At 43.2% G+C, this 27,051-nt stretch overlaps 1 protein-coding gene across 2 annotated transcripts in view; it reads left to right on the forward strand.

The window, feature by feature from the left end:
- Window positions 1–27,051, forward strand: part of INPP5A (inositol polyphosphate-5-phosphatase A) — a 265,474-nt gene that overhangs the window by 69,582 nt on the left and 168,841 nt on the right. For both annotated transcript variants that reach the window (XM_069980070.1, XM_069980069.1), the window contains exons 3-4: window positions 18,932–19,032; window positions 19,772–19,859. In XM_069980070.1, coding sequence (XP_069836171.1) covers window positions 18,932–19,032; window positions 19,772–19,859 — 189 coding nt within the window. The remainder of the gene's footprint in view (window positions 1–18,931; window positions 19,033–19,771; window positions 19,860–27,051) is intronic.

The raw sequence follows: 27,051 nt of genomic DNA on the forward strand, positions 1-27,051 counted from the left end.
ATTTATCTGACAGATTTTTTAAGCCAAAGCCAGGAATGGATTTGAAAAGAGCAGGAATCTCAGTATTTCCTTTTTATGACCTGTTCCTGGCTTTGGCTTAAAAAATCTGTCAGATAAATCTCCCTGTGTAAAGGCACCCTATGGGTACTATTACATGGAAAGATAATCGGCCAAATCAGCCCGATTCGGCCGATTATCGTTCCATGTAATAAATACAACGATCAGCGGATGACAACGATCATCGGCTGATCGTTGATATAGGTTCTGACCTATTTTTGTCAGGTGCCGACCGTGTACCGCTACGTGTAATAGCGGTGCGCGGGCGAGACTAACCATATACATTACCCATCCACGTTCCAGGGCTGCTGCTGCGATCTTCTCCCCGAGTCCCGCGCGTTGTAACGTCAGTGGCCTGTCAGCTGACAGGCCGCCCGGCTAATCACAGGCCGCGGCAGTCCCGGCCTGTGATTGGCTGAGTGGCCTGTCAGCTGACAGGCCTCTGACGTTACAGTGCGCGGGACCCGGGGAGAAGACCGCAGCAGCCCTGGAACGTGGATTGGTAATGTATATCGTTATGCAAGGGCTGCAAGGACATCGGTAACTATGTCCTTGCAGCCCTTGTATAACGATTATCGGGCAGTGTAATAGGCCCAGTAAACAAGCGACGATCTAGCAGATCGCTGCTCGTTTACAGATATTATACCACCATAAATGTGTGTTTACACAGATTATCTGCCAAGATTTGAAGCCAAAGCCAGGAATGGATTTGAAAAGAAGAGAAATCTCAGGACTTCCTTTATGACCCGATCTCTGTTTACAGTCTGTTTTCTGGCTTTGGTTTCAAATCTTTGGCAGATAATCTGTGCGATAATCTTTCTGTGTAAATGGACCATGACAGCAGGGAGCAGATGTGCGGTACTCCCCAGAATTTTTGACTTATCTCTGACATATCCAAGTTCAGCAGCGCAATGGGAACAAGTCCAGATAGCTAGCTTTAGCTGGTATTGAGGGGATGCATGCTGGAGTGTCGGCTATCCCGATGCTGACCAATAAAAACAATGGAGAAGTCAAACAGCAACCAGTAAGTTCCTACTCCATCACAGCTGAAACATTTCAACCCCTTGGGTCTTTGTCAACCATGCTGGGTTTTTTTTTTGTTTTTTTTAATGACAGGTACACCTGCCAGACACTGCTTTAATGCAGTATGAATCCCCCCCTTACTTTTTACTGTGGGAGTGTAGCTCTTAGGGCTTAAGTTCCTCAGACCTGTGTGACCCGTGTGGTTTTTGATGCAGATTTAAGTGGAAGAACTACTCCCCCCCCCCCCCCCCCCCTCCCCCCCCACCCCCCCCCACCCCCTTGACTCTTTAGATCAAACCACAAATGTTTTCAGATGCTTTTAATTAAGGGGTGAGAGATGACAGGAGGCAGATCATCTTTACGAACCATTCCCAGATAATATTACTTTAGTAGATGTGTGGTGTGCTAAACCAACAAAAGAAAACATAGGCCTGGGGTGAAACACAAACCAAAAAAAACCTCCGACCAAACTAAATGCAAAACCAAAATATATAAAAAAAAAATTTACATTTATTTTTATTGAATATTTTCCAAAAAAACAAACTTTGGTAAAATATATTGATAAGAGCTGGAGCCTATACAGAATCCCCAACGTAGGGTGGATAGAGGTAGATTGCCTCACATTACGAACATTACAGTTCATGGATACCGTAAATACATAACCTACATACATATAAACTGGACATATCACAAACAGACAATGTAAAGCTCACAGTGAATGATCAAAAGAGTAAATATCATCAGAAGTTATTGCACGTTACCCATACAGCATGTCCTTAGTATATCTGTCCGCCACACCACAGATATACAGATGTGTGGAGGGGAATCCAACGTCCATAGGAAATCACTAGAGCACCGATTTCTAATGGACGTCTGACCTCTCTGCTCATCTGCATATTGAGTGCGCAGATGAGCGGGTGGCTGTATGTCTGCATGGGGGACCGTATCCAGGGGTAGGGAGAGTTTGGGGGGCAGTCCACAGTTGTCAGGTTCCCTTTAAAGCACCAGAGAATTTAGTGAGTCAGAAGAGATGTGACCTCATCGCCAATGGGATCCGAACGGTATCTGAGCACCGGAATACTGTTCTGCGGGAAAGAAATCATGGGCTAGTATACTTGTCAGCCTGCAGTCCACCTTGTCCTGAGGTCTGGCTCTCTAAATTCTTCAAGTTGAAGCCAAGACTAAGGAGCTCCGTGGTGGAGAAATGGCCGTGGGTTTTCCATCAGCTTATATGCTAATTGAAATTGTAATTGAAATGATTTTCCCGTTAAAGAGTGTAATTTTCTTTTAGCCTTAAGCTATATCTGTTCATCTGGAATTGGATGTATAAATGTAGTAATTGCTGGAGAAGACACAATGGTAACAGCCAAGTGTGCGGGCTCCGCTCTGCGGTGCACACCCAAATAACCAAACCCTTTCCAGGTTCCCTTGGAGACAATTATATATCGGTCCGGTCTGTTCCAGGTCATGGTGACCTACTACGTCAGCCCTGTCTGGTATAGCGTTCTATGTGCGTCCTGTAGTTTAAACCCTCTGTACTGCCCACATTGACGACTACTTAGTGTGTGTGTGTGTGTGTGTGTGTGTGTGTGTTTTTCCCTTCAGTTTACTCACATTAAGCCCTTTGGCAAAACCTTTCTGTGTGATAATTCTCCCATTCATTCTTTCCGAGACGAAGCCATAATGAAAGAATTCCTTGTCTCCTCTATACAAGATGTTAGCTGTGTGTGGCGTTTTGTCAGCGAGCTCGGAGATGAACCCGAAAATGCCAAAAAAGCACTGGAAAATAGTTTAGCAAGTTCAGGCTTTATCAACGTGTATAGAGCAAACCACAGAGCGACCACAAACCACAACTTTTTTTTTTCCATCATGACTGAAGATTCTCGTTGTTTCCACAGCCTGTTGTGTGACACGACTATTCTGCATAACTTTTTTTTTTTTTTTAGTAATTGAAATAATAGAATTGGCCCTTGGGTAAACAGGAACACCCTCGGCACTTGGCACCACTAGCATTCCTAATGCCCGCACATCAGAAGGCATTAACATGGCTGACATTGCTTCAACTTCTAATCCTCTAAATGACTGGTTAATATAATCTGTGCCTCCGCTCACAGGACGCCTGAACTGTCTCCGTAGGGTGGTTGTGACTTGTTTGATGCATTGTAAGCAAACAAGTGTTTGCTTCTTAAGAGGTCCATAAAACAAGCTATGAACAGCTGGCTTAGTAGATAGGAGCTCCCGTATGGCTCGTGGCTTCTGTATAAACTCATCTGCAAATGAAAGCTCCCAGCAAACTAGGAACAAAAACCTGTTATGGTGCATGATGTATACTGCAGGTGTCCCATGGCTTGTCTTGCTGCTCACGGCGGGCATGGGGAGAGGTAAGTTATTACTTGTAATCAATTTCCCCCTCTGCCGGCTCCCGGATTTTATAACCCGCGGGACTTCTCCTTTTAATACATTGCAGCATATCTCCATGTAACATCTGTGGTTTGGACAGAGGAAAGCTAGCTTCTCAACTCCTCCAAATCTGTCAGTCGGAAAAATAAATCCCTGGATCGAGAAGGAATGGGGCAATTGTCATCTACCTCATGAGGAGGGTTTTTGAGGCTCAACACAGTAGGGTCATAGGTTGAACTTGAAGGCTTTTTTTTTTTTTTTTTTTTTTTTTTTAACTTTACTTTCTCCGAACTAAATGTAACCTAAGTTTTGTTAGCATCTTTCTGGGTACTGTAGTCTTAACAATTTTTGATGCTGCTTTGCAGAACTCTAGTAGGTCACAGGTGAACAATTCTCTGGTGCTTAAGATAATACATATGTGTATGTGAAGTCTGGTCTGTAGCACATAATCCCTGTATACACAATGTAGCCGTACACTGTACTGTACATGGCAGACTGCTATACCCTTTTGCACTGTGCACAATATCCAATCGCAGCCTGACTAGTAATTTATACAATGGTATGACTATGGTTTTTGTCATCTCTATCTATGACACTTTAGACAACTCACTACTTTTACCCTGGCAGCAGCTTCCTGACAGTGCTGCAGTTCAATGTAATGTAAGTCCTCCTCCTCCTCTTCTTCCTCTTCCTCCTCTCCCCTCCCCCCTAAGCTTTAAAAGCCAAATATTATTTTTTTGGGGTATTTTTTTTCCCATCAAAACAGGCTTTTAGTGTGTGAAAGTACCAAATATTAGTAAAAGAATATTTGTGTACACTCTTAAATTGAGTCACATGATGGGGTTAACCGGGTTTATAAGATATTGACGTATATTGGATTAGATTACTTAGAGCCTATTAATCTTTCCTAACCACTATCCCATGGAACCCCTCTTCAGGCTGTGGTGTGAGAGTCGGGCTGTGCCAACATCTGTTTGTTCACTGCTGACTGACTCTTTTCTAAATGGCAAACAAGGGTGTTTTCTGTAGACCGAGAGATGAGCTGCAGCTTTCTGTAAAGTCCTGATTAATATTGCATAAAATAAGGAAGACTTGTGGTGCGGTGTAGTGGGTGGAGAGGAGCACAACTTGTCCCCATCGTTCAGCATTTGCATACCGGTAGCTGAAGTTGGATGCAGCCTTGGGGAGTCCTGGAAGAAGTGGATATACCCTACGGCTGTATCCATGATTTTTCAGACTCTTGGGCTGGGTTTAGGCCGGGTTTACATACGTCCGGCGGTGCGGCGGGATCGTTCAAAATGTGCGGCGGTGAACTAGTGGCCGCCGCATCACCGGACCGTCGGTGCGTTGGGACGCATCTTGCAGCGTCCTGGCGGACCACCGCTCCGGTGATGCGGCGCCGCACCAATTCAATCGAATAGAGCGCCGGATGCCTCGCCGGGCAGGACGCATGCCGTTCGGCTCTGGCATCCGGCGTTCAGGCAAATAGTACACAAAATAAACCTATATCTCCCCCTGTGTGCTCTCCCCCTCCCCTATAGTCCCCTCTTGGTCCCCCAGTAGTATATCACCCCCCCTGTTTCTCCTCCAGTAGTATATAGCCCCCCTGTTGCCCCCCCAGTAATATTAAGCTTCCCTGTGTGCTCTCCCCCAATTAGTATACAGCATTGCTGTGCGCTCTCCCCCAATAGTATATAGCCCCCCCTGTGTGCTCTCCCCCTCCCATATAGCCCCCCCTGTGTGCTCTCCCCCTCCCATATAGCCCCCCTGTGCGCTCTCCCCCTCCCATATAGCCCCCCTGTGCGCTCTCCCCTTGTAGTATATAGCCCCCTGTGAGCTCCTCCAATTAGTATATAACCCCCCCGTGCGCTCCCCCGCAAATCCCATTGAAAATGACAGGAAAACATACTGGGGAAAAAATGTCAACTGATGAGCGCAACTTGTGTCAACTGATGACAACTGATGGAAACTGATGGCAACTGATGGTTTTTAATGAAAAGACGGATAGAAAAACTGATCACAACTGATGCATTTTTGGCATCAGTTGTGACATCAGTTGTGGTCAGTTTTTAGGCAAAAAACGCAACTGATGCCAACTTATATATGTAAACCCAGCCTTACACTACGTATATTTCAGTCAGTATTGTGGTCCTCATATTGCAACCAAAACCAGGAGTGGATTAAAAACACAATGGTGAAATTGAGTGGACGGCCGCCATTTAATGACAAATATTTGCTGTTATTTTAAAACAACGGCTGTTATATTGAAATAATGGCAGTTCTTTACCGTTATATGGCCGCCATCCACTCAATTTCAACATTGTGTGAACAGATCCTTTCTGTGTTTTTATTCCACTCCTGGTTTTGGTTGCCATACGAGGACCACAATACTGACTGAAATATACGTAGTGTGAACCCAGCCTTAGGCTGCAGCCACAGTCTAATGTTGAACAAACGAGTGGGCTTGAGCATGCCCGAGTTGCGCTCATCATAGTTATGCTCAGCCAATGACGTGCTGGAGGGGGGGCGGCATGAGGGAGGGCTGGAGTGGTCCGTCCGGCCTCCTGAAGACTACGTGAGCGTCCCAAGGTGGCGGCCGGGGTCGACAGTGATTTCTCAAGTATACAGCATCACACTTCCGGGTCTAGCACGTTATAACTTTTATAATGTGTTATTTAGTAAAATAGTGCTTTACACCTCACTACCCCTTTAATGCCAATCAGCTACCTGTTGTCATCCTCTGCTCTGGACACAGTGTGTGAGGCAGCTCACACTGAAGCTGTACCACACACATCTAAAGCCCCTCAGTCAGGAATATAACATACATTATATATATATATATATATATATATATATATATATATATATATATATATATATATATATATATATATATATATAATTAGTACTGTTGATGTGAAGGGGTTAATTAGTTATTCAGATACTAATGTAATTTTAACAAAAAATAAACTAACTACTGGGGGGAAAAAACTTTTAAATCAACTGGTGTCATTAAATCAACTGGTGTCATTAAATCAACTGGTGTCATTGAAAGATTCTTAACTAACCTCTATTTAAAATTCACAACTCTTCCTGTACTTATCAGCTGCTGTATGCCCTGCAGGAAGGGGTGTATTCTTTTCAGTCTGACACAGTGCTCTCTGCTGCCACCTCTGTTCGTGTCAGGAACTGTCCAGAGCAGTAGCAAACACCACTTCCAGCAGCTGCTATATACTGAAAGACTGAAGATTTTTTTAATAGAAGATAATTACAAACCTGTAAAACATTTTACTCCCCTTTTAAAGATTTCAAAGATTCCTGCAACCTGGACCCTAAATAACTAGTGTTGCAAGCGTCTCATTATAGGAGTCTATCTCCTGCCAGGAGGACAGAGCAGGGAGAGAACCCTCCTAGTGATCACTTCTCCCCACTGGTTATAGCAGTCAGTTGGGCACCTAAACCCCCAGATGCTGACCATGGATCTCCAGGATAAAGCAGGAGGCAGAATGAAGAGCGGTGTGCAGCTACATCTCATAGACTACACTAGAGACACTGCACATAATATAGGTCTCCCCTGACCTGCCTTGTGTATAAATTGAGCAAAAAATCCTATGTGGCCTAACTTCTGTCTAAGGCTGCATTCCCACGTTTTGTGATCCTGACGGATCACGGACGTGGAATGCATGTACCGGAGTCCCCCCGCGCCCGGACAGCATCTGTAATTAGATGCTGGGGGCGGGGGAGACTGTATTCATAAGCGCCGCGCCGCTGTAATGCTGTTACTACAGCGTGGCGCTTATGAATACAGTCCCCCCCCCCCCCCCCCCCCCCCCGCTCCCAGCATCTAATTACAGATGCTGTCCGGGTGCGGGGGGACTCCGGTACATGCATTCCACGTCCGTGATCCGTTAGGATCATGGAACGTGGGAATGCAGCCTATAGTCTAAACCTAGTCTTAAAGTGTCACTGTTTCTGCTGACCTCAGAGGAGATAGCCTGGTGATGTAGCTGTAAATTAACTTTGTTCTGTTTTGGTGCCTAGTCTCCCTCCACCCCTCCCCTTTTCCATAGAAAACAATCGAAGACTGGGGGGGGGGGGAGAGCTTCAAACTGCTTTTTCATGATAAAAATGCATTTTTCGGCTAATAACCCCAATTACAAAGCTTCTTAAAATCGCCTGTACTATTGATTTCTGCAAAAAAAAAAATAAATGACAGTGACACTTTAATAGCAGAGTTCCCATAACTGGCACTGGGTCTAATGGTCAGTGTAGACGTGCTGGCTATGTGTAAGGAGAAGCATTGCTTCACCCCCTGCCTGTGTTACATCAGGCCGGGAGAGGCTCGCACAGATGCTGTGGGTTAATATAAAAGGTCATCTTGTATTCTCTGAGCAAATATACCATTAGCTATTTTTCCTGTTTGCGCGTGTAGCCATGGCAGCATCCCCCGAAAACTGTAACACTCTTGTATATTAGAAAGGTTGTATAAACATGTCATTGTTGTGATGAGGAGAGACTTTATAAGGCACAGAAGCTGGCGGGATTTACCTAGATTTTGACATAATTGGCTAATGGCAATAACTCAATATACCATTGTGTTCCTATATTTACCCGACACCCTGAAGGTTTGTAAGGATTATATGGCTTTTTATGGAAATGTAAGGCAGGAAAATAACTTTATTACAGACTTTGAGCCTTCTCCATCTCCTTGTCCCTTCATTTCAAACTTTATTTTTATTTTTTTTATTTTCATTCCATTTATTTACAAGTTGTCTTCCTATGGCGTCCCCAGCTATTGGCTGAAATCGGTGATAAATTTAAATCATTCTGGGAAAGAAAATTGAACTTAACTTGGCCCGGGGTAACGAGAGGGGGCAAACCTGATACTTGCCTACCCCAGTCCCCTGCTGCTCATATTGTGGCTCCTTCCATTCCTGTGCTGCTTGTTTCTTCTTCCTCTTCTTTTAGTCATCAGCTGAGTTAGCAAATTCTGCTCCGAAACCTTTTCTTTTTAAGCAAGGAGAAGACGAGCAGTAGAAGATTGGAAGGAGCTTTGGGTGACTAGGGTGAGTATCACTACTTGTGTTATGCTAGGTCCGACTTTTTTACTTATACCTGTTTTATCAGTGATTTAGGGATGTATCAAAGACGCCATTCTGTCATAGCAACTGATTTTGAGAATTAAAGGAGAACTTCGGTAAAATTTTTTATTAAAGTATTGTATTGCCTCCCCAATAGTTATACAAATGACCAATATACTCATCTCATGAAATAACGTTACTTTTGTGATCGCCCTCTAGTGATCCTAGGAGAGAAACCTTGGACAAGCTGTAGATGGAGAGGAAAGCTCACAAAAGGCAGTTTGCAGAATCTCATGGACTGTAGAGAGAACCTCTGCAAACTGAAGTAAAACAAAGCAACATTTTATAATATCTTCTGGATAAATGTGCTCACAGAACAAGCACAAAGTAATAGATAAAAAAAAATGCTTTTCACGAGTATCCATACACTGCCTTTGTTTTGGAAGGCATTCACACTTGCTTCTCCCCTCCCATGATCTGATCAGCAATATTTGCAGAATAACCATTGAATACATATCACATTTGGCTGAACAATGTATGTATTATAGCCCAGAGAAGCAGTGGAGCCGCTGTAAGTCTGCCGCACAGCCAAGTGGTGTCGGAGTGATGACATCCCTTACATGGGAGGCGTTTCTATTAGAACATCACCTGCTTTCTTCCTGGAGCCCAAATTTGTTCCTAAAGCTCTTCTGCTGCTTATTGCACCATGGCTCAGCCTTCAATACACAGTCCAGTAGAATTTGGCTTGTGTCATATTGTCAGCAATGCAAACAATCAAGAATAAGGCGGTGGCGCCCTCCATATCCTAGCTCCTTGTTCTTTTGCCATAAAAGGTTTTCGACATAAGAGTCGACGTGTTTCTGGGTAACCCCAAATGCCATTCTTCTTCGGTGTAGCTGCACACTTCCTAAAATAAAGCCCTTGCTTGTGCTTTGATGTCCGTCCCCCCTGTGTTCCACAGAACGATAATTGAGCGGTACATCTAGTGTTAATTTTAGAAACTATTGTAAGATCAGTCGAACAAAAGGCTTCCAGGTGAAAAAGGAAACGCACGGCACTTCAGATCAATAGATGTACAGATGCTGCAAATGGCTGAAGCGACGGAGTGCTTCATATTCTGCATTTTGTTACCATGAACTCCTGCTTCACTGTGCTAGATGTCAGGAGCAACAAAAGACTCCGAGATCTGTATACAAGCTAGGAGTCATCAGGAGGGAGAGCTGCTAGGTCATGAGCAGGTGACCTTCCATGTTCCCTACCAATGCAAAATTAAAGTGTTTTACTAGGGCACGTTTCACATGCCTGATGTCCAGCAGTACTGGGTAGGATGCTATCGTGAAGGGCTTTTTTCTTTTTTCTTTTTTTTTTTTTTTTTTGTGTGCCATTTTTATACTTTTCATTAGTAAATAATAATCTTGTGTTCTAGTTTGAGCTGATCTTGCCTTTCCTGCTGACACTTCCTGCCTGGCATCCATGAGTGTCGGAGAGTAGTGATCTGCTAATTTCTAAAGAAAAGACTGTAGGATTACACATAATGGTGGTGGTGGTGGTATATTTGGAAGCCATGTGAGTGTCACATACGTCTTTCCTGGGAGCGCAGGGTTCTCTTGAGGCGGGGTAGTAATTGGTGGAGGGTCGATTCTATCAGTTGAATCGAGATGGGAGAAATCTACCAGTGGAGTTCAGAATATCCAGGAGTTATTTTCACTACCTTGGAAATTACAGGAGAAACATGAAAATGAGGTACTGAATAGTGAATACTCATCAGGGTTGATATCACACCAGCTATCTGTAAAGGTGCTAGTGGACAGGGAGGTCCTTAAAGGCTCCAGGGATGTTAGAAGGGATGTTTGTGTTTTGGTTTGGATTCAGGAGACAATTAATATCCTTGCACAGAATTACTGTACCCAACCAATCGTTCCTGATGAGATGTCAGCGTTAACTTCCCATCTCTGTAGACCTCCTGGATGCCGCCATGGCAAGTGGACTCTTCTGGCTAGGTAACTGCACTGAGCAGTCTGACCTGTGAATCTTGTGTGTTTTTTTTTTTGTTTTTTTTTTAAGACAAAGTCTCCAAAGTGCACAGGCTGTTTGCCTCCTCTTCCTGCTCACTCATCCCCCTAGAATCCTCCCACCTTCATATTATAATTATATAGTTATAATAGACACAGCAAACCCCTCTTTACTTTGTATTATTGACAACTGCCTGACAATGTACAGATAAGTGTTTGGGGGGGGGGGGGGGGGGGAGACAGCTTTTTGAGCACAGAAATAAATAGGTTTTATTAGGCAAAATCATTACAAAGCTTATTAAATCGCTTGTACTATTTTCTGCAACAATGTGTTAAATGGGTTACACTTTTAATTTTTATTTATTTACCTTTTGGGATGGTATTTTGGGGTCTCTTGAAAAAAATACCAGTTTTCCATAGGGGTTTGGTCTCCAGGACCTCTATACAGGTGCTGAATGCCCATAAACTAGAGTTTCTAACACGCTGTACAATATACCTAGGACCCTTGTTTTGTAGTCTGTTTAACCTGAGCATTGTTGGGTACGCACTTACTACTCCATTGTGCTACAGAGGATACCTTCCGGTTACATGACAGCAGCCATTGTATCCATAAGGGTTTACTGCATTCACTGTTGGTGGTGTATGCTGCAGGGTAGTTCTTGGTATATAGTTACCCACACAATACCCTACCTGCTGCCAGTCTGTGCCTAATTGGCAAATTGATTGCAAGTGTGTGTGTGTGTGTGTGTGTGTGTGTGTGTGTGCTTCGCTATCTAAATGTAGGGTTTGCTGCTGCGCTTTTGAGCCCCACAAAATACCCATATGTGTTGGTGAAATCCTTGTCACTAGTAGACAATGTTTGATCTATTAAATGGAATACTTTGCGTGATTGGTCGTGTTCCAGTTTACAAATAGAAGACCCCACACTCCTCCTAGCAGAGTTTCCTTACACCTTACTGCCTCTTTTGTGATGGTGCTGTTTGTAGTCACTGTCTTGGCGCTCCTCCCTACACAAGTGCTTTCTACTTAAGTAATATGAAGGACTGTCAGTAGCTCATCTCTTCTTGGCACTGTGGTGGTTTTGCCAGAGCTATTCTATTAAAAGAAATAGGATAAATATAATGTGGGTGGCCTCTATGGAGACTGTTAAAAGGGTTTTTTATTGTGACAGTAAAACACTGTCATCTCCTTTTAGGTCATATGTAAAATTTGCTGTACACTAAATACATGGGAAGTTTAGTCAACTTCCTGCAATAAGAGGAAACTCTTTTAAATTGAAGCAAATACTCATTGTACTAAAGGGAAATAAACTTATATTGGATTTTTTTCATGAAATAGAAATATCTTGCATGGATAAAAAGCGGTCCACATTAGGGATGGTCCGAAACTGCCGAAGGTTCGGGTTGGTATGAACCCTAACGCTCTGCATCAGATTCCCGCTGTCTGCCCGCTCCGTGCAGCGGGTGAATACAGCGGGAGAACCGCCTGGAAAACTGGGATACAGCCTATGGCTATGGCTGTGTTCGTACGAACCCGAACCGAACTCTGTTCGGACCATCTCTAGTCCACATGCATTTGGAGGTACTTGATTACAATTTCTTTTGATGGGGGTTAGTTGGCTTAAATACAGTGGTACCTCGGTGTAAGAGTAACTTGGTTTGAGAGCAATTTGCAACAGCTCAGTTTTTCAAGTGTAACTTGGATTAAGAGCATTGCTTTGGTTTTAATGGCTCCCTGTACTGGGTGGGAGGGGGAGTGGAGGAGGGGCATGGTCTGAATAGCAGGGTCTACAGCCCTGTACTCTGACCCAGGATGTCTCCATCACCTTCTAAATCATATCGGATCCACTTCAGGCTGGGGCTTAAATCAGGGGACAGGACTGTGGAGGTAATCTCCCCATAGCTGTAACCCCTCTCTCCCCGGACAGAGAGTGCTGCATGTATGTGCCCACATATACCCTGCTCATTCCTTCATGCTCCCTGCAGTCTCTGTCCGCCCTTGTTTCCCATCCTCTCCATTCCTGCTAGCCAAATTATCAGTAAGGGCAGATCACACAGGGCAGTAGATAGGGGAATGAAAGCACACATTGCTGGAGGACTGTGATGAATTACACAGGTTTGTATGTGTTTGGTGCACAGCTTAAGAAATAAGTACTGAGGCCTTCCTGGATGTCACATATAATGTTACGAGTGGTGGTTGAGATGTATTGATATCTGAAATTGTAGAGCAAGGCATTAACATGTAATTTCAGCTAATAAATGAGTTGGATGGGCACACTGACCTTTTTAATTTTGTGATTTATGCGTCTGCCTTTAGGAAGCGTTTTCTTCCACCATCAACGTGATCCGGAGTCAAAATGTTTTGGAAAAGCCAAGTGTTCCATTAATCTCTGTACATAAGAGCATTGTAAAATAATAGTGTCACAAAGCCATTTGTCAACAGATCTCCTATAATTTATTATGTTGCTACAACAAGGCATCTTCAGCTTTCTTCCTGTTACACTATAATATGTACTTAAGCTGTCACTGTAGAACAGATAATTTTAGTGTATTTAAATAGCCAGAATTCCATTATAAGGAGAATATCAATTTTTTTTCTTTTAAATAAATTAGTGTCATATATTAGTTATATATATTTGTAATTATTTAAAATTTTGACTACCAGTACTTATCAGCTGCTGTGTGTCCTGCAGGAAGTGGTGCATGATTTCCAGTCTTATACACTTCTCTCTGCTGCCATCTCTGTCCATGTCAGGAACTGTCCAGAGCAGCAGCAAATCCCCATAGAAAACCTCTCCTGCTCTGGACAAGTTCCTGACATGGACAGAGGTGGCTGCAGAGGGCACTGTGTCAGACTGGAAAGAAAATTTCACTTCCAATATTTATCAGCTGCTGTAAGTCCTGCAGGAAGATTTGAGAAATAGAAGTAAACACTAATATTTTTTTTTTTTTGGCCAGAGACCACACTTAAGGAAGATAGATATAAATGTATTTCAGTTTAATAACCTGTGATTCCGAATAAAAATCCACTTAACAAAAGCCTACCCCAGTGACATGTCTCTAAAGTATTGGCCTCTAGGTGTCTCACTTTTCTGCAATCTGCTGTTGACTGCTTGTTAGGGAAATTCTGTCTCTAGTAACAGACACTGCAAGACAACTTGCAGGATGTGAGGGCTTAGCATGGGGTCATGAGATCATCTGCATTTTCCATGCAAGGTAAAACAAAGCTTCTCTCATCTTAACAGTAACCGTTTCAGTACTTAGTACTTCCTTGCTGTGCCGCTGTTTGTGCTATGTGCACCGCATCTCTCCCTTTTAGGGCCTGTTCACACTGAGTAAAATTGGCAGAATTTTGCGATTGAGACCCCCACTGTGGTAGTCAGCCTTCCTCAGTGTTCCTATGGCTTGACTCCTGCTCCTCCGCTTCAGTCGCTCTCCTCTTATAGAATTGACATGTTAATTCTTTGAGCGGAGAGTGGCGGGAGTGGAGTCATCCCATAGGAACACTGAGGTAGATGGGATTCCTCTTATTTACTCAGTGTCAACATACCCTTAGCCTGTAGACTAGTTTTCAGGAGCATCTCAGTGCTTAGTGTAACCTATTCCTTGCAGTGCTGTCTATCTGCTCACAGCTCACCTTTTGGGATACCTTTTGAGTACTTTTTTGGCCTTTTTGTTATGTTTCCTTACAACTCAGAGGTTGTGTGGTGAAGCATAAAATAGGGAAGTCTGCAGCCATTGAGGGGGTACTCTTATTATAAATTGATTGTCCCACCAGCTCATTGGAGGTCCTATGGCCAGCTCTATTTACTTAAATAGTTCTGCTTCAGCCGGATTGCTCATGCATAGAGAAGTAATTGAGGGGATGGGAGAACCGTGGCCTTTTGATTGTGAGCATCTAGGTCAGGGATGGGGAACCTTGGCTCTCTAGCTGTTGCAAAACCACAATTCCCATCATACCTGGACAGCTAAAGCTTTGGCTAACCAGGCATGACGGGAATTGTAATTTTGCTGAAGGTTTCCCCATCCCTGATTTAGGTGATCATAAATCATGCTCTAACCTAGCTATAGGAATATCCCTTCTAAAGTCAATGGATCGTTCATAAAACGTGTCACATGGGTAGCGGACACTGTTTACACAGCAATGACCCTTTTGTGACCTGCGCCTGAGTAACTTTCTCCTGGCATCTCATTAAGAATTTATTTCTGTTAAATTTATAGACTTCCAATAAACAAAGTAATACAATGCACAAAGAAGGGGATGATGGGATTGTTAGATCATATGGTTGTCTTGGCAGGGGTCTCCCTCTACTAAAGGGTTAATCTGAGTTCTATTTAAATACTATTTTTCAGGCAATTGAAGCTTTTGCATAAAGAAGAAAAAAACCCTGGTTATAATTATAATTGAGATAATATAGGGGGGAGAGGAGCGGATGAGAGGGTTTAATTGCACGGCACAATTCCCATTTGCCAAACGGCATCTTTTCCAAAATCTGTCATTACCGCACTCTTGGATTTCTAAATATAAGACTCCTTGAATACAGTTTGGATTTATTCTGCTCCTGCCCTGTTTCTCTGATGTTGTGATCCACAGCTGTCTCTGGTTATTGCAGCTTCCAGGGCAGCAAGTGCCAGCGCTTTCATGAGGCTCTGTGTTACATAACTTATCCTGATGAAGCTGCTCTGAATCTCCTCCCGTATCTCTCTCCATGTGTACGCGATACTCCTGAGTGGGAACCTACCCTGCTAGTCTTATGTGTATAGATGTCTGAGAACTGACCGCATTATACTGCATTTGTTTAAATGAAGAGAATGTTGTATTTTTATCATTCCTGTACTAGTGACTTAGGGGGTCATTAAAGGGATATTACCATCTCAAATAGTTATACCTGTAGAATAATAATAATAATAATAATAATAATGCCACTTAGGGCCCTCACGTGTTCTGAGCATGAATGATGTATTGCAGAACTACTGGCATAATTAAGTGTTCACACTACTGTACTGATACAGGGTGTCAGTGCAGTACAGGTGTTGTCAAGCCCCTGAATTTCTGAAGGCTCTAATGCTTCCTCGCTCCCCCTCCTTGGGGCGCAGCTTCCAGCTGATAGTCGAGCACAAATCAGGATGGAAGGAGCAGTGAAGAAGCGTTAGAACTTGTAGCCATTCAGTGACATGGGAATACATCTTGACAGTCATCATTTTAGTGCCGAAAGACAACAGTCTATTGGTAAGGATGGCCGTTAGTGGTCAGACCCCAACCAATCGCTAAGCGTGTTCTACCCCTAGCTCTAAGCTATGTGACAAAGACAGTCACATAATGCAAGTTTATGGGACCGTCTCTACCCCTGTGAGTAGGAGAAGCAGTCCTCTAGTCACCCTCATAAGCCACAGTTCTCTTTAGGCTGTGTACCTCCCTTTTTTTTTTTTTACAATACTCACTGAGGAATCAGTTTACATGCTGCCTATACAGTACGCGTCTTTTAAAGAGCAGAGCAGGTGGCCACAGAGAGCCAGAAGCCAGCAGTATACAAGCTTACTGTGCATTACATTCCACCTCAGGGTTTGATGCTCAGCTATGCTGCTCAGTCATATCCTCCATGCTGCTACTGCTTGGATGTGTGAGCACCATCCTCTGTACCTGCACAGGGTATGGGGGACATAGCAGACACTGCTTCAGGGATGACTGATCTAGAAAAGAGTTGTATATTGGCCAGAATTGGTGCTACACCTAATGACTTATCCTGAAGCAGCCAGCTGTAAGGTATGTCATATATATGTAAAGCTGACACCAGCCAGAAGCAGAATATGCTGATCACGAACACCTCAGCATGATAACAGCGGCGGCCTTACTCGTACAGTACTGCCGTTACAATCCCTTTCCTGACACTGTTAATTTGGATTGAGTTGATTAATCTGCCATTAATCTGGAGCCCGGCTGCTTGTTGGAGTAATACATAAGGCTCCTGTCAGATGACTATTTCATTACAGATATTTAGCAAATGAATTTTTCAGGTGTTTATCACCACACTGAATCTGCGGCACAATGCATATTTAATGTAGAAAGGCTTCATGTGCATCACCTTAAATTTTTAATAGGCCTGAGCGCAGTAGTATAACGGGTGAAAGTGTGTGTAACGGGTGGGGGGTGTAGCGGGTGAGACATCAGCGACCTCTGGTTGTGACTGCGGATGGTGGGCTGCACCGGAGGGATAGGCTAATGTTATTGAGTTTGTAATTACAGTAGAGGGAGCAGCCTGCAGATATAATAACAGTAATATTAGTCTTGTTGTACATTCCAGGGAAATGGGCTCCGCACTCACATTTCTGGAGTATTTGCGGCTCAGGAATGTGTGGAGGTGTCTTGGTACAAAAAGGGTTTATTTTCATTAGCGCTGACAGGTAAAACTACTTCACTTAAAGGCCTGACTTAAAAGAACAACTGCATTGTGCGAGACGGTAACTCATACAGTTACTCCCAGGAGCGAGAACCTGCTGTTAGTCTGTACCTTGAGCTCGGACTAATGTGAATGTTAATCGGAGAGAGAAAATAGATTGGACATCTGGCAGCCGGTCATCTGTTCCTATTGATATAAGCATGCATGCTCGACAAGTACAGCATGCATGTATATGAGGGAGATGAGAGCACTGCAATTGGCTATTTTATGCGTATGACCACCATAAGGGTTATTTCCATTTCACTAAGTATTAGGATACGACTCGGCTAGGTCACCACTTTATTATTTGTTGGGGCTCCCACTGATCATAAAGTGGAGGACAGTGTTGGTATAGTGCAATGTCCCCTTACTGTTTTCCCCACACAGTGAAGCCTCCTTGCATTTTCCAATACAACTGGAGGCCAATCTAGTGGTTTAGACTGACCATAATTCCCTATGTGGCCAGGAGTGGCACTGTGCAGTAAAAGACTCCCATTTACCAGTATAGTCTCTTAGGGCCCTATTCCACCGGACGATTATCGTTTGCATAATTGTTAACAATTAACGATTTCAAGCGACCGCTATTGCGAAAGACCTGAAAACGTTCACTCATTTCCATGAAACGATAATAGTTACTTATAATCGTAATTGCGATCGTTTTTTCTTCGCTATTTATTCGCTATTGCGTTCGTATCTATTGCGAACGACCGAACGATGTCTTATTCAATGCGAACGTTTTGCGAACGAGCAACGATAAAAATAGGTCCAGGTCTTATAAAGCGATCAACGATTTCTCCTTCGGCCGTTAATCGTTAACTGTATTTCAACTGAACGATTATCGTTAAGATTCGAACGATTTAACGATAATCGTCTGGTGGAATAGGGCCCTTACATTATTACAAGCATCGTAATGTGATAAAACATAGGTCTTTGGGAGAGGGAAAAAATATAATTAATGTTTACATCCTATCCACGTACCGGTAAAGGAAAAGCATGAACCCCACTGACTTGTTCAGGTCTCTTTCTACGTCTAGACTTTTGTGGGCTTGGACACAAGTTTGGTAAACCAGTTTTTGGCTCAGAGCCAAACATATTTTTGGAAAATGATCTGAACACACATTAGCCAACTACGCTCAGGCCCTTTAAAGTCACTAGGCCACGAGCGTCTGCTGCAGATTCTGTCTACTCGTGTGGTAAGGAAGGCGTTCCAATGTAAATGTGGCTATAGGCCAATATAGATGGCCATAATAAAGCCACGTTTCATAGCTGAGACCAGGCCTTCTGTTCTGAGTTACCAGACTGAGTCCTTTTAAAGGTCAAAATCTGCTATAACAACCACGTGTAACACTTTAGGGTTTGCAGTATCCTGTTGACATTTGATATATAATTTTATATTCTTTGGGGGGGGGGGGGGGGGGGGGGGGGGGTTTGTATTTTTTTTCTTTTCTCTCTCCCCCCCCCCCACCCCCCCCCCCCTTCCTTATCTGACAGATTTTTTTTGAGCCAAAACCAAGAATGGACTTTAAACAGAGAACAGGTATTAAAGGAAATACCAAGATTTCTCCTCTTTTCAAATCCATTTCTGGCTTTTGGTTAAAAAAAATCTGTCCGATAATCTGTTGGTGTAATAGGGCCCTTACTGTTCAGGTGTGTCTATAAAAGTTGAGTTTCTGGAACATTCTCTTGTTCTGGTTGTGAGATAAGATATACATTATCTGTCAGTTTATATCAATCGCAAGGTTTGTCCTCAGAAGCAAATACTGGTCTGACATGACCAATGCATCCAGGGCTTCTAGCCGGTCACCTGCTCTATGCCCTCTGCTTATAGCCGATCAGTCATACAGCAGTAATGGTTGTTGAGCGCTGTTCACATTGGCAATGTTCCTTTAAGCTGTCATGCATGCTGTTCTTGTGTCTTTCAGACTGTACACGCACAGAAGCCTCAGTTTTTATCATTGCACTGTCAAGAGGTCGGTGGGAAGAATTATGAAGCATCTATGGCCCACGTTGACAAGTTGGTCAAGTAGGTAGAGACCTGCTCAATGCTACAAGACTAGAGACTAAGCTTTGACATAGAAGACCCCATGTTGCTTTATGTTCCCTTCCCCACTATTCATACTTAATTTTTTGCTTTCTTGCCATTTTTAAAAAGCAAACCTGTCCTGAATTTCAGCTCCTTGCCTGTTATCTATGATCATACTAGATTCTCTGTGAAATCGGCCTTCAGCCGTGGCTAGATAGCAATGCGAGATTACCGTTCAATTTGTAAAACAAATACATTTCAGCTGCTTTTTTTTCTTGATGACTGAGGGAAAAGCTTTGGGCTGTCAAACAATATGATGTTCATCCAACAAATATTTTCTGTTTCCAGTTCTGCCGCATCTGAACTGCTAAAGTTGGGGAATGGTGCCCTCTAGTGGAGACTTTGTAGTTTGTTTTACAGCAGGACTGAGCGTAGAATAGATCAGGGATCTCCAATGTCTTACCTTACAAACTACAATTTCCATCATGCCTGAGAGATGCAGGTTGTCACAGGTCCCCAAAACCACAGGTTTAAAGTATAAACTTTAACATTGTGAAATATATAATAATTTCACAGCCCAGTATGCGCACAGAATGAGTGACAGACTATGAATGGGACTTGAGTTCTGTCCATTGTTGTGGGTCAACTATTCCGGAGCATGCTACGGAACATGTGAATGCAGCTGTACACTGGCAATAAGCATTATACGAGACTAAATCCTCTTTATTTCTCTTCTCAGGGACCTGCTTTCAAGTGACGCTATGAAAGAATACAACAGAGCCCGAGTATATCTAGATGAAAACTACAAGTCACAGGAAAACTTCACGGTATGCTACATCTGTAACATTAGAGCTCTTCCTGTTCTGTGACCTGCAGGATGATTCTCCATGAGGAACAGAGCAGGATACGGCTGTCACTTCTGCTTGTGTAGAAATGGTCCTAGAGCACTTGTGTATTTCAGCAGTATTTTGACCAGCCCTAACTTGCTGTATGACTCCTATGGACCTCCACATGTGACAGAGTATTAGTGTCTTGACTTTTCAGACCTGTAAAGTTTGGTTCCCCCCCCCCCCCCCCCCAGCAGGGATGTGCACTTCACTCACTGGCTTACTACAATCTCCATTAACTTGTGAGGGACGGACACTTTTTTTTTTTTTATAAAGCCTATGTAGCTGTAATTAACTTGTAGCTGTAAATTAACTTTGTTGTTCTGTTGTGGTGCCTCATCTCCCTTCATCCCTCCCCTCTCCATAGAAAACCATTAAGACAGGGGGAGAGCTTTAAACTGCTTTTTCATGATTAAAAATGTATTTTTTAGCTAATGAACCCAACTACAAAGTTTCTTTAAAATCTTAAAACTATTGATTTCTGCAAAAAAAATTAACTACAGTGACACTTTAAATAGCCCTAGTTGTGGATATTGCTGTGGATCTGCAGTGTTCCTGCATCAATAAAATAATTTGTTTCCATGCAGATCATCTTTGTGTTGGTAAAGTTTCATCCACATCTGTGTTACTGTGGTACTGTGTTACTGTAGATTCTCCACATGCAAATACCCCAAGCTCTTCTGAGCTATTGGGGGCTTATTACTGCGCAGATGACATGTTCCCCCCCTTCCCTTCCTAAGCCATCTAGGTGGCCTGGTCATAAATGCTAAATTTGTACAACATTTTTGAGATATTTGCAGAGAGAGACTAAGGCTGCATTCACACGTTCTGTGTTGAACATGGATGTGGAATGCCTGTAACAAAACTCTCCCCCACGTCCGGGCAGCATCTGTGATAAGATGCTGGGAGCGGGGGAACTGTACAGAAATGTGCCACGCTGTAATGAATCAGCTGTGCAGCTCTGTCATTACAGAGCGGCGCATATCTGTACAGTTCCCCAAATGTTTGACAGGTTTTCTCAACACCAACTCCCACTGTACAGTTTGTTGCACCTTGTCCTATGGATTGGGGATAACTTTTAAACACCTTTTTTTTTTTTTCTTTTTTTTTTTTGCTGAATGCTTCCTAAATGTAAGATTAACCCTCTTTTTTTTCTAACTTGCCTAAATTTTCTACAGACATTTCTATTTTTTCATACACTTCTAATGACTCCTTTCATTATACCATAAAATGTACAGCAAAAAAATGCCACTTTGCAGATGTTGGGGTTTTGTTTTTATGCCATGCAAGTTATGGTAAAATGAACATGTTCTGTGAGTTGGTAGTGGATTTCTAGTGGATAAAATTACAGAGAACCAATTTTATATAGCTTTTAATTTAGGTTTACTACTCATAAATTTCCTGTCATTAGCGGCAGATCTGCAGATAGAATCATTGTACAGATCAATGATCACACACTGATTGTAGGGGAGAGTCGCATATGCTGTAGAGTGATATCACACACAAGGTGGTGGAGTCGCTTGGGCTGTAGATGGAGAGGAGATCACACACAAGGTGGTGGTCACATGGGCTGTAGATGGAGAGGAGATCACACACAAGGTGGTGGTCACATGGGCTGTAGATGGAGAGGAGATCACACACAAGGTGGTGGAGTCGCATGGGCTGTAGATGGAGAGGAGATCACACACAAGGTGGTGGACTCGCATGGGCTGTAGATGGAGGGGAGATCACACAGGCTTGTAGGGGAGAGTCACATGGGCTGTGTCCTCCTGCATTTTAGTTCCACAATAACCTATATATGCCTTCTAACGTGAGATATAGATATCTACCTAGCTGCATATACAATGTGTGGTGCTGCTATAATAGTCTTGTCTAGGTCTCGGGCAGACGGATACAGAACTCTACCACCCTCTAATATATATATTTTATGGCGTTGTGTATTTGTAGGGTTTACGATCGCTGTAGTCTTTATGTGAGAGGTTTGGTGGCCCTTTAATAACTCTTCAGTACTTGAGGCATTGCTCCGCTGAAGTTTTTACTGTGTGATATAAAGTCTCAGACACATGTTCTCCTACTAAATTAGGCTTTGGAAACACAGACTATATTCTTGGCACTGGGTGTAAATACAGAGTCTGTCAGGCTCTTGGCCCGTTCTAGGAAGCTCAGTCCTGTATTTAGAGACTAAAAATACTCCATGCCTTCGTCCTGCAAGTAAAATAAACCATTTCCTTCCAGTAAGAATGGAAACCATCTAGAGCTGCAATCCCAGGGGTCATTCCGGCTGCACATTTAGCTCTTTGTCCTTAATTTGTGTTTTATTAGATTCTGGCAGGTTTCCATCAACAATAATTAGGGATTGTAGTTCCTATGCTCTATTACCAAAGCCGATATGTATGAGTGTTCTTTATTACCTGGCGGGAGAATAGTCTGTCTGCGAGTTCATCAGGATACAGAGGTAGTGTATTCCAGTGCTGAGTGAAGGGCAGGTCTGTCCAGTGTTACAGCTATATGTATCGGACAGTTCTGCTCCAAACCGGCCAGCTATGTAAGAATTGTGTAACTACTGTAAATAACTACAAGGAGATTATACACACATTTTTCCACTTCACTCTTATGCCATGTTTTGGTCAGTAGGGGTCTCACTGCTGAAACCTCCGCCGATCATGGAGACAAAAGGGTCATTTATGTCCAGGCCCCATGAAGTTATTATGGAGCTGCCTGGGCAGGGATACCTGCAATCCGATAAGTGAAATACTAGCCTATCTACATATTAGTGGGGGGTCTCATTAGTGACATAATGACCAATCAAAACTTCAATGGCAAGTCTCATGAAAATAAAAAAAAGCCAGGCTGACTGGAATAACCAAACTTAAAGGGCTTGTCCAGAGAAAATCTTTTTCTTTTATATCAACTGGTTTCAGAAAGTTATAGATTTGTAATTTACTTCTATAGAAAATCCTCAAGTCTTCCAATATTTTTTAGCTGCTGTATGTCCTGCAGGAAATGTTTTATTTTCAGTCTTGACACAGTGCTCTCTGCTGCCACCTCTGTCCGAGACTATGTCTTGGTTTTCTATGAATCCCCATAGAAAACCTCTCCTGCTCTGGACAGTTCCTGTCTGAGCCAGAGGTCAGCAGAGAGCCCTGTGTCAGACTGAAATTAAAACCTTTCCTGCAGGACATACAGCAGCTGATGAGTATGGGAAGACTTGAGACTTCTTTATAGAAATGAATAACAAATCTATATAACTTTGACACCAGTTGATTTGAAAGAAAAAGATTTTCGCTGAAATACTGCTTTAAAGGGCTTATCCAGCGCTACAAAAACATGGCCACTTTCTGAGACAGCACCACTCTTGTCTTCAGCTTGGGCGGGGTTTTTCTGCTCCGTTCCATTGAAGTGAATGGAGCTTAAAGGGGTTATCCGGCGCTACAAAAACATGGCCACTTTCTTTCAGAGACAACATGACTCTTGTCTCCAGTTCAGGTGCGGTTTGCAATTAAGCTCCATTCACTTCAATGGAACTGAGCGGCAAAACCCCGCCCAAGCTGGAGACAAGAGTGGTTCTGTCTCTGGAAGAAAGTGGCCATGTCTTTGTAGCACTGGGTAACCCCTTTAATGAACAATGTGTACTTGCCAGTCCTAGTGCCTCTGTAGCGCCGCTCCTTGTTCTCACTGATGGCCACTGGCTGTCATTTTTGGCTGGAATGTAGGTACGTCGCTTACCCGGCTCTTCCAGTTGCAATGTCATGGCCCAGCAGAGTGGTTGTCCGCTCAGCCGGTCACTGATTGGCTGGGCGGGCAATCCCTCAGCCATGTATGTGACGTTGCACTGGGAAGAGCTGCAGGAGACCAGCGGCTGTCAGCTGGATCCGGGAGAATTTCTACAGGGCGCGAGGATACCTTCCAAGTAAACTTTGTCTCCACAATGACCTTCCCAGCCCCACATTTTGTTTTTTTAACAGTGTCATGGGACTTCAAAGGGGTACTCTGGCAAAAATATTTTTATTTCAAAGCAACTGTCAGAAGTAAATTTAAAAGTTATGTAACTTTCATTTAAAAATCTCAAGTCTTCCATCACTTATCAGCTGCTGTATGCCCTGCAGGAAAGGTTGTTTTTTTCCGCTCTGACACAGCACTCTCTGCAGTTCTGTCTGACAGATGTCGGCAGAGAGCCGTAGCAAATCCTCACAGGAAACCTCTCCTGCTCTGGACCGTTCCTGTCTTGGACAGAGGTGGCAGCAGAGAGCACTGTCAGACTGAAAAAAGAACATTTCCTGCAGGACATACAGCAGCTGAGAAGTACTGGAAGACTTTATATGAATTTGCAACTTCAATTTAAAGTAAACTTCCTGAAACCAGTTGATTTAAGAGATTTTCGCTGAAGTACCCCTTTAACATGTCAAAAGTGTTTTTGTTTTTTTTAAATGTCAGATAATACCACAAGCTCGGCTTAATGGCTCGATCATCAATGCGTCTCTACAGCTGTCAGTGTTATATACTGCTATATGGATTCATTTACTGTATCTTTAGTCTGTATGCTACAAGTAGTTGCAGGGATTTCTTTGTTATCAACTTCAGTCTATAAACTTTTATTGCAACTTAATGTTGTGTATTTGCTTTTATAGCTATGACTGTTAATATGTGATATGTGATATGTTAATATTGTGATGCCAGCTGTCTGCAACCAAATCAAAGTAAACTTGTAATGGTGCTTTTCATATGTCGATTTAAAGTGACTCTGTACCCACAATCTGACCCCTCCAAAACGGCTTGTACCTTTGGATAGCTGATTTTAATCCAAGATCTGTCCTGGGGTCCGTTTAGCAGGTGATGCAGTTATTGTCCTAAAAAAAACAACTTTTAAACTTGCAGCCCGGGCCAAATGGGAGTATCTGTGCCCTAACTTTGCACCACCCCTGTGTCCCTCCTCCCCACCCTCCTCTTCATTAGGAATGCTACTGGAACATTTCCTACATGCTGAACATTGTGCAGGTACTTAACGATCCAGCCCATGTGCCGGGCTGACACAGGTGAGGAATAGGAGGCAATCTGCCTGGAGCATTCCTAATGATGATGAGGGTGGGGAGGAGGGACAGAGGTGGTGCAAAGTTAGGGCACAGATACTCCCATTTGGCACAGGATGCAAGTTTAAAAGTTGTTTTTTAGGACAATAAGTGCATCACCTGCCGAACGGACCCCAGGACAGATCTTGGATTAAAAGCAGCTATCCGAAGGTACAAGCGGTTTGGGGGGGGGCGGTTAGATTGTGGGTACAGAGTCGCCAGAGTGCCAGAGATTTGTAATCTACGGCTATTAAATAAAACAAAAAAAAAAAAACACTCCAGTCTTCCAGTGCTTATCAGCTGCTGTATGTCCTGCAAAAAGCGGTGTATTCATTTCAGTCTGACACAGTGCTCTCTGCTGCCACCTCTGTCCATGTCAGGAACTGTCAGTAGCAGTAACAAATCCCCATGGAAAACCTTTCCTGCTCTCTAGACTGCAGAGAGTAACCAGTTTGACTGTGTAGATGTGACCACAGTGCCCTAGTTCAGTTATCTCAACGCCTGTAGACTTTAGTGGAAAGGGTCTGGAGAGTTCACAGCCATCTACCCTATGTGGCTCCAAACCGCTGCTAGGTGGGTTCCAGGTTGTAAAGATTCACCAGGCTGAACATCCTCATACCGCAATGTTTCTTCCTGGTTTTTAAGTGGAAACTGCATCTGGCATCTGAGCCGCAATTTTCATCCAGCCAAGGATGTGTTTTTGTCCGAAAATATACATTTACTCGTAGATGGATAGACACAGGGCCTGCCTAATAATACAGACCTAGGCAATGTGTGCACACTGTGAAATACATATATAATGAAATACATATATATATAATATATTTCATTCAATCTCCGTGCATTTCTCTTACTCCCCATGATTCGTCCATATGCTGGGAATATTTCATCTCCATTAACAATTCCCTCTCGCCTCTCTCCTCTACAATACAGAACAGATTTAAGAGACTGGGAGAATGCGGTTAATAAAAATTAAACCTTTTTCTCTTAATAAGGTGTCACCGTCCTCTCTTCCCCCTTAGGAATTATGCCTGTTTTACTAACAGAAAGGTGAAGTTAATTTTTCGCAGATTAATGGGATCTCTGTAATATTTTTAGTGGAGTCTGCTTGTGTTAATTGGCCATTAATTGAAAAAGGAAATTTCCCCTGATTTATTCCCGGCCTTCAGCCTCTCGCTGATGTTAATGGGCCGCACGCCACGCCAGCGTCTTCCCAGAAGTGGTGGGATCTCGGGAGCATACTTGCCAATTATCTTTTGTTTGCTTGCACAATGCATAGATAGTAAATGTATAGAACTGCACATGAAGCTGTTACTATTCTTCACCAGGAGGGGGCGCTGTGTTACCAGAATTCAGAGGATTTCTGCCTATTTATCTCTTAGTACACTTTGGTTTTATTTCTGCTTCTGTATTATTGAGTTTAGAGAAATGTAACTATTAGACTGTAATAACCTTTGCATATATTTTAACAGTTTAACCATTTCTTACAAAGCTGCACCATTGGCCCTTTAAGGCTTTATGTAAATACAAATTGCGATGAGTTTCCCTAAGCCATTACTGCCGGTGTCTACATAAAGTATTGCTGGGGTCCACATTATTGCTGCACTATGATTCTCTCTATGGGGACACTCTGTACTAAAGTTACATAGGATGCCACTACTGTACCTTTTTATTTGCCTCTGATTTCTTAATTTCAAGCTTTGCTACTAGGCCTGAATATGGTTTGTAGCACCTAATGGAGGTTGTATGGCACAGCACTGAGGATGTGCACGGCCAGTGTTTTTCTCATAGATGGGTCTGGAGGATTTACAGAGTTTACCTCTTACACTGGCTAGAATGGGTGAGGGACAAGCAGTGTCATTATATTCATGCGATACAATGCTGCTGCCCATAGGGAAGTTATGGGATGGGGGAATGCTGTGACTAGTGGTTGTCTGCTGTCGGGACAATCCGGCTAGCGGTTTAGGGAGAGGAAGGCAGGATGGATGATGGAAATAAAGTTGTCTTCCAAAGCATGGATACATTGGCAACCTAGCTTGACACTTTGCCTATGTAGGTGCCATTAT

The sequence above is a fragment of the Dendropsophus ebraccatus genome, chromosome 8, assembly GCF_027789765.1.
Source record: "Dendropsophus ebraccatus isolate aDenEbr1 chromosome 8, aDenEbr1.pat, whole genome shotgun sequence".
Taxonomy (NCBI): Eukaryota; Metazoa; Chordata; class Amphibia; order Anura; family Hylidae; genus Dendropsophus; species Dendropsophus ebraccatus.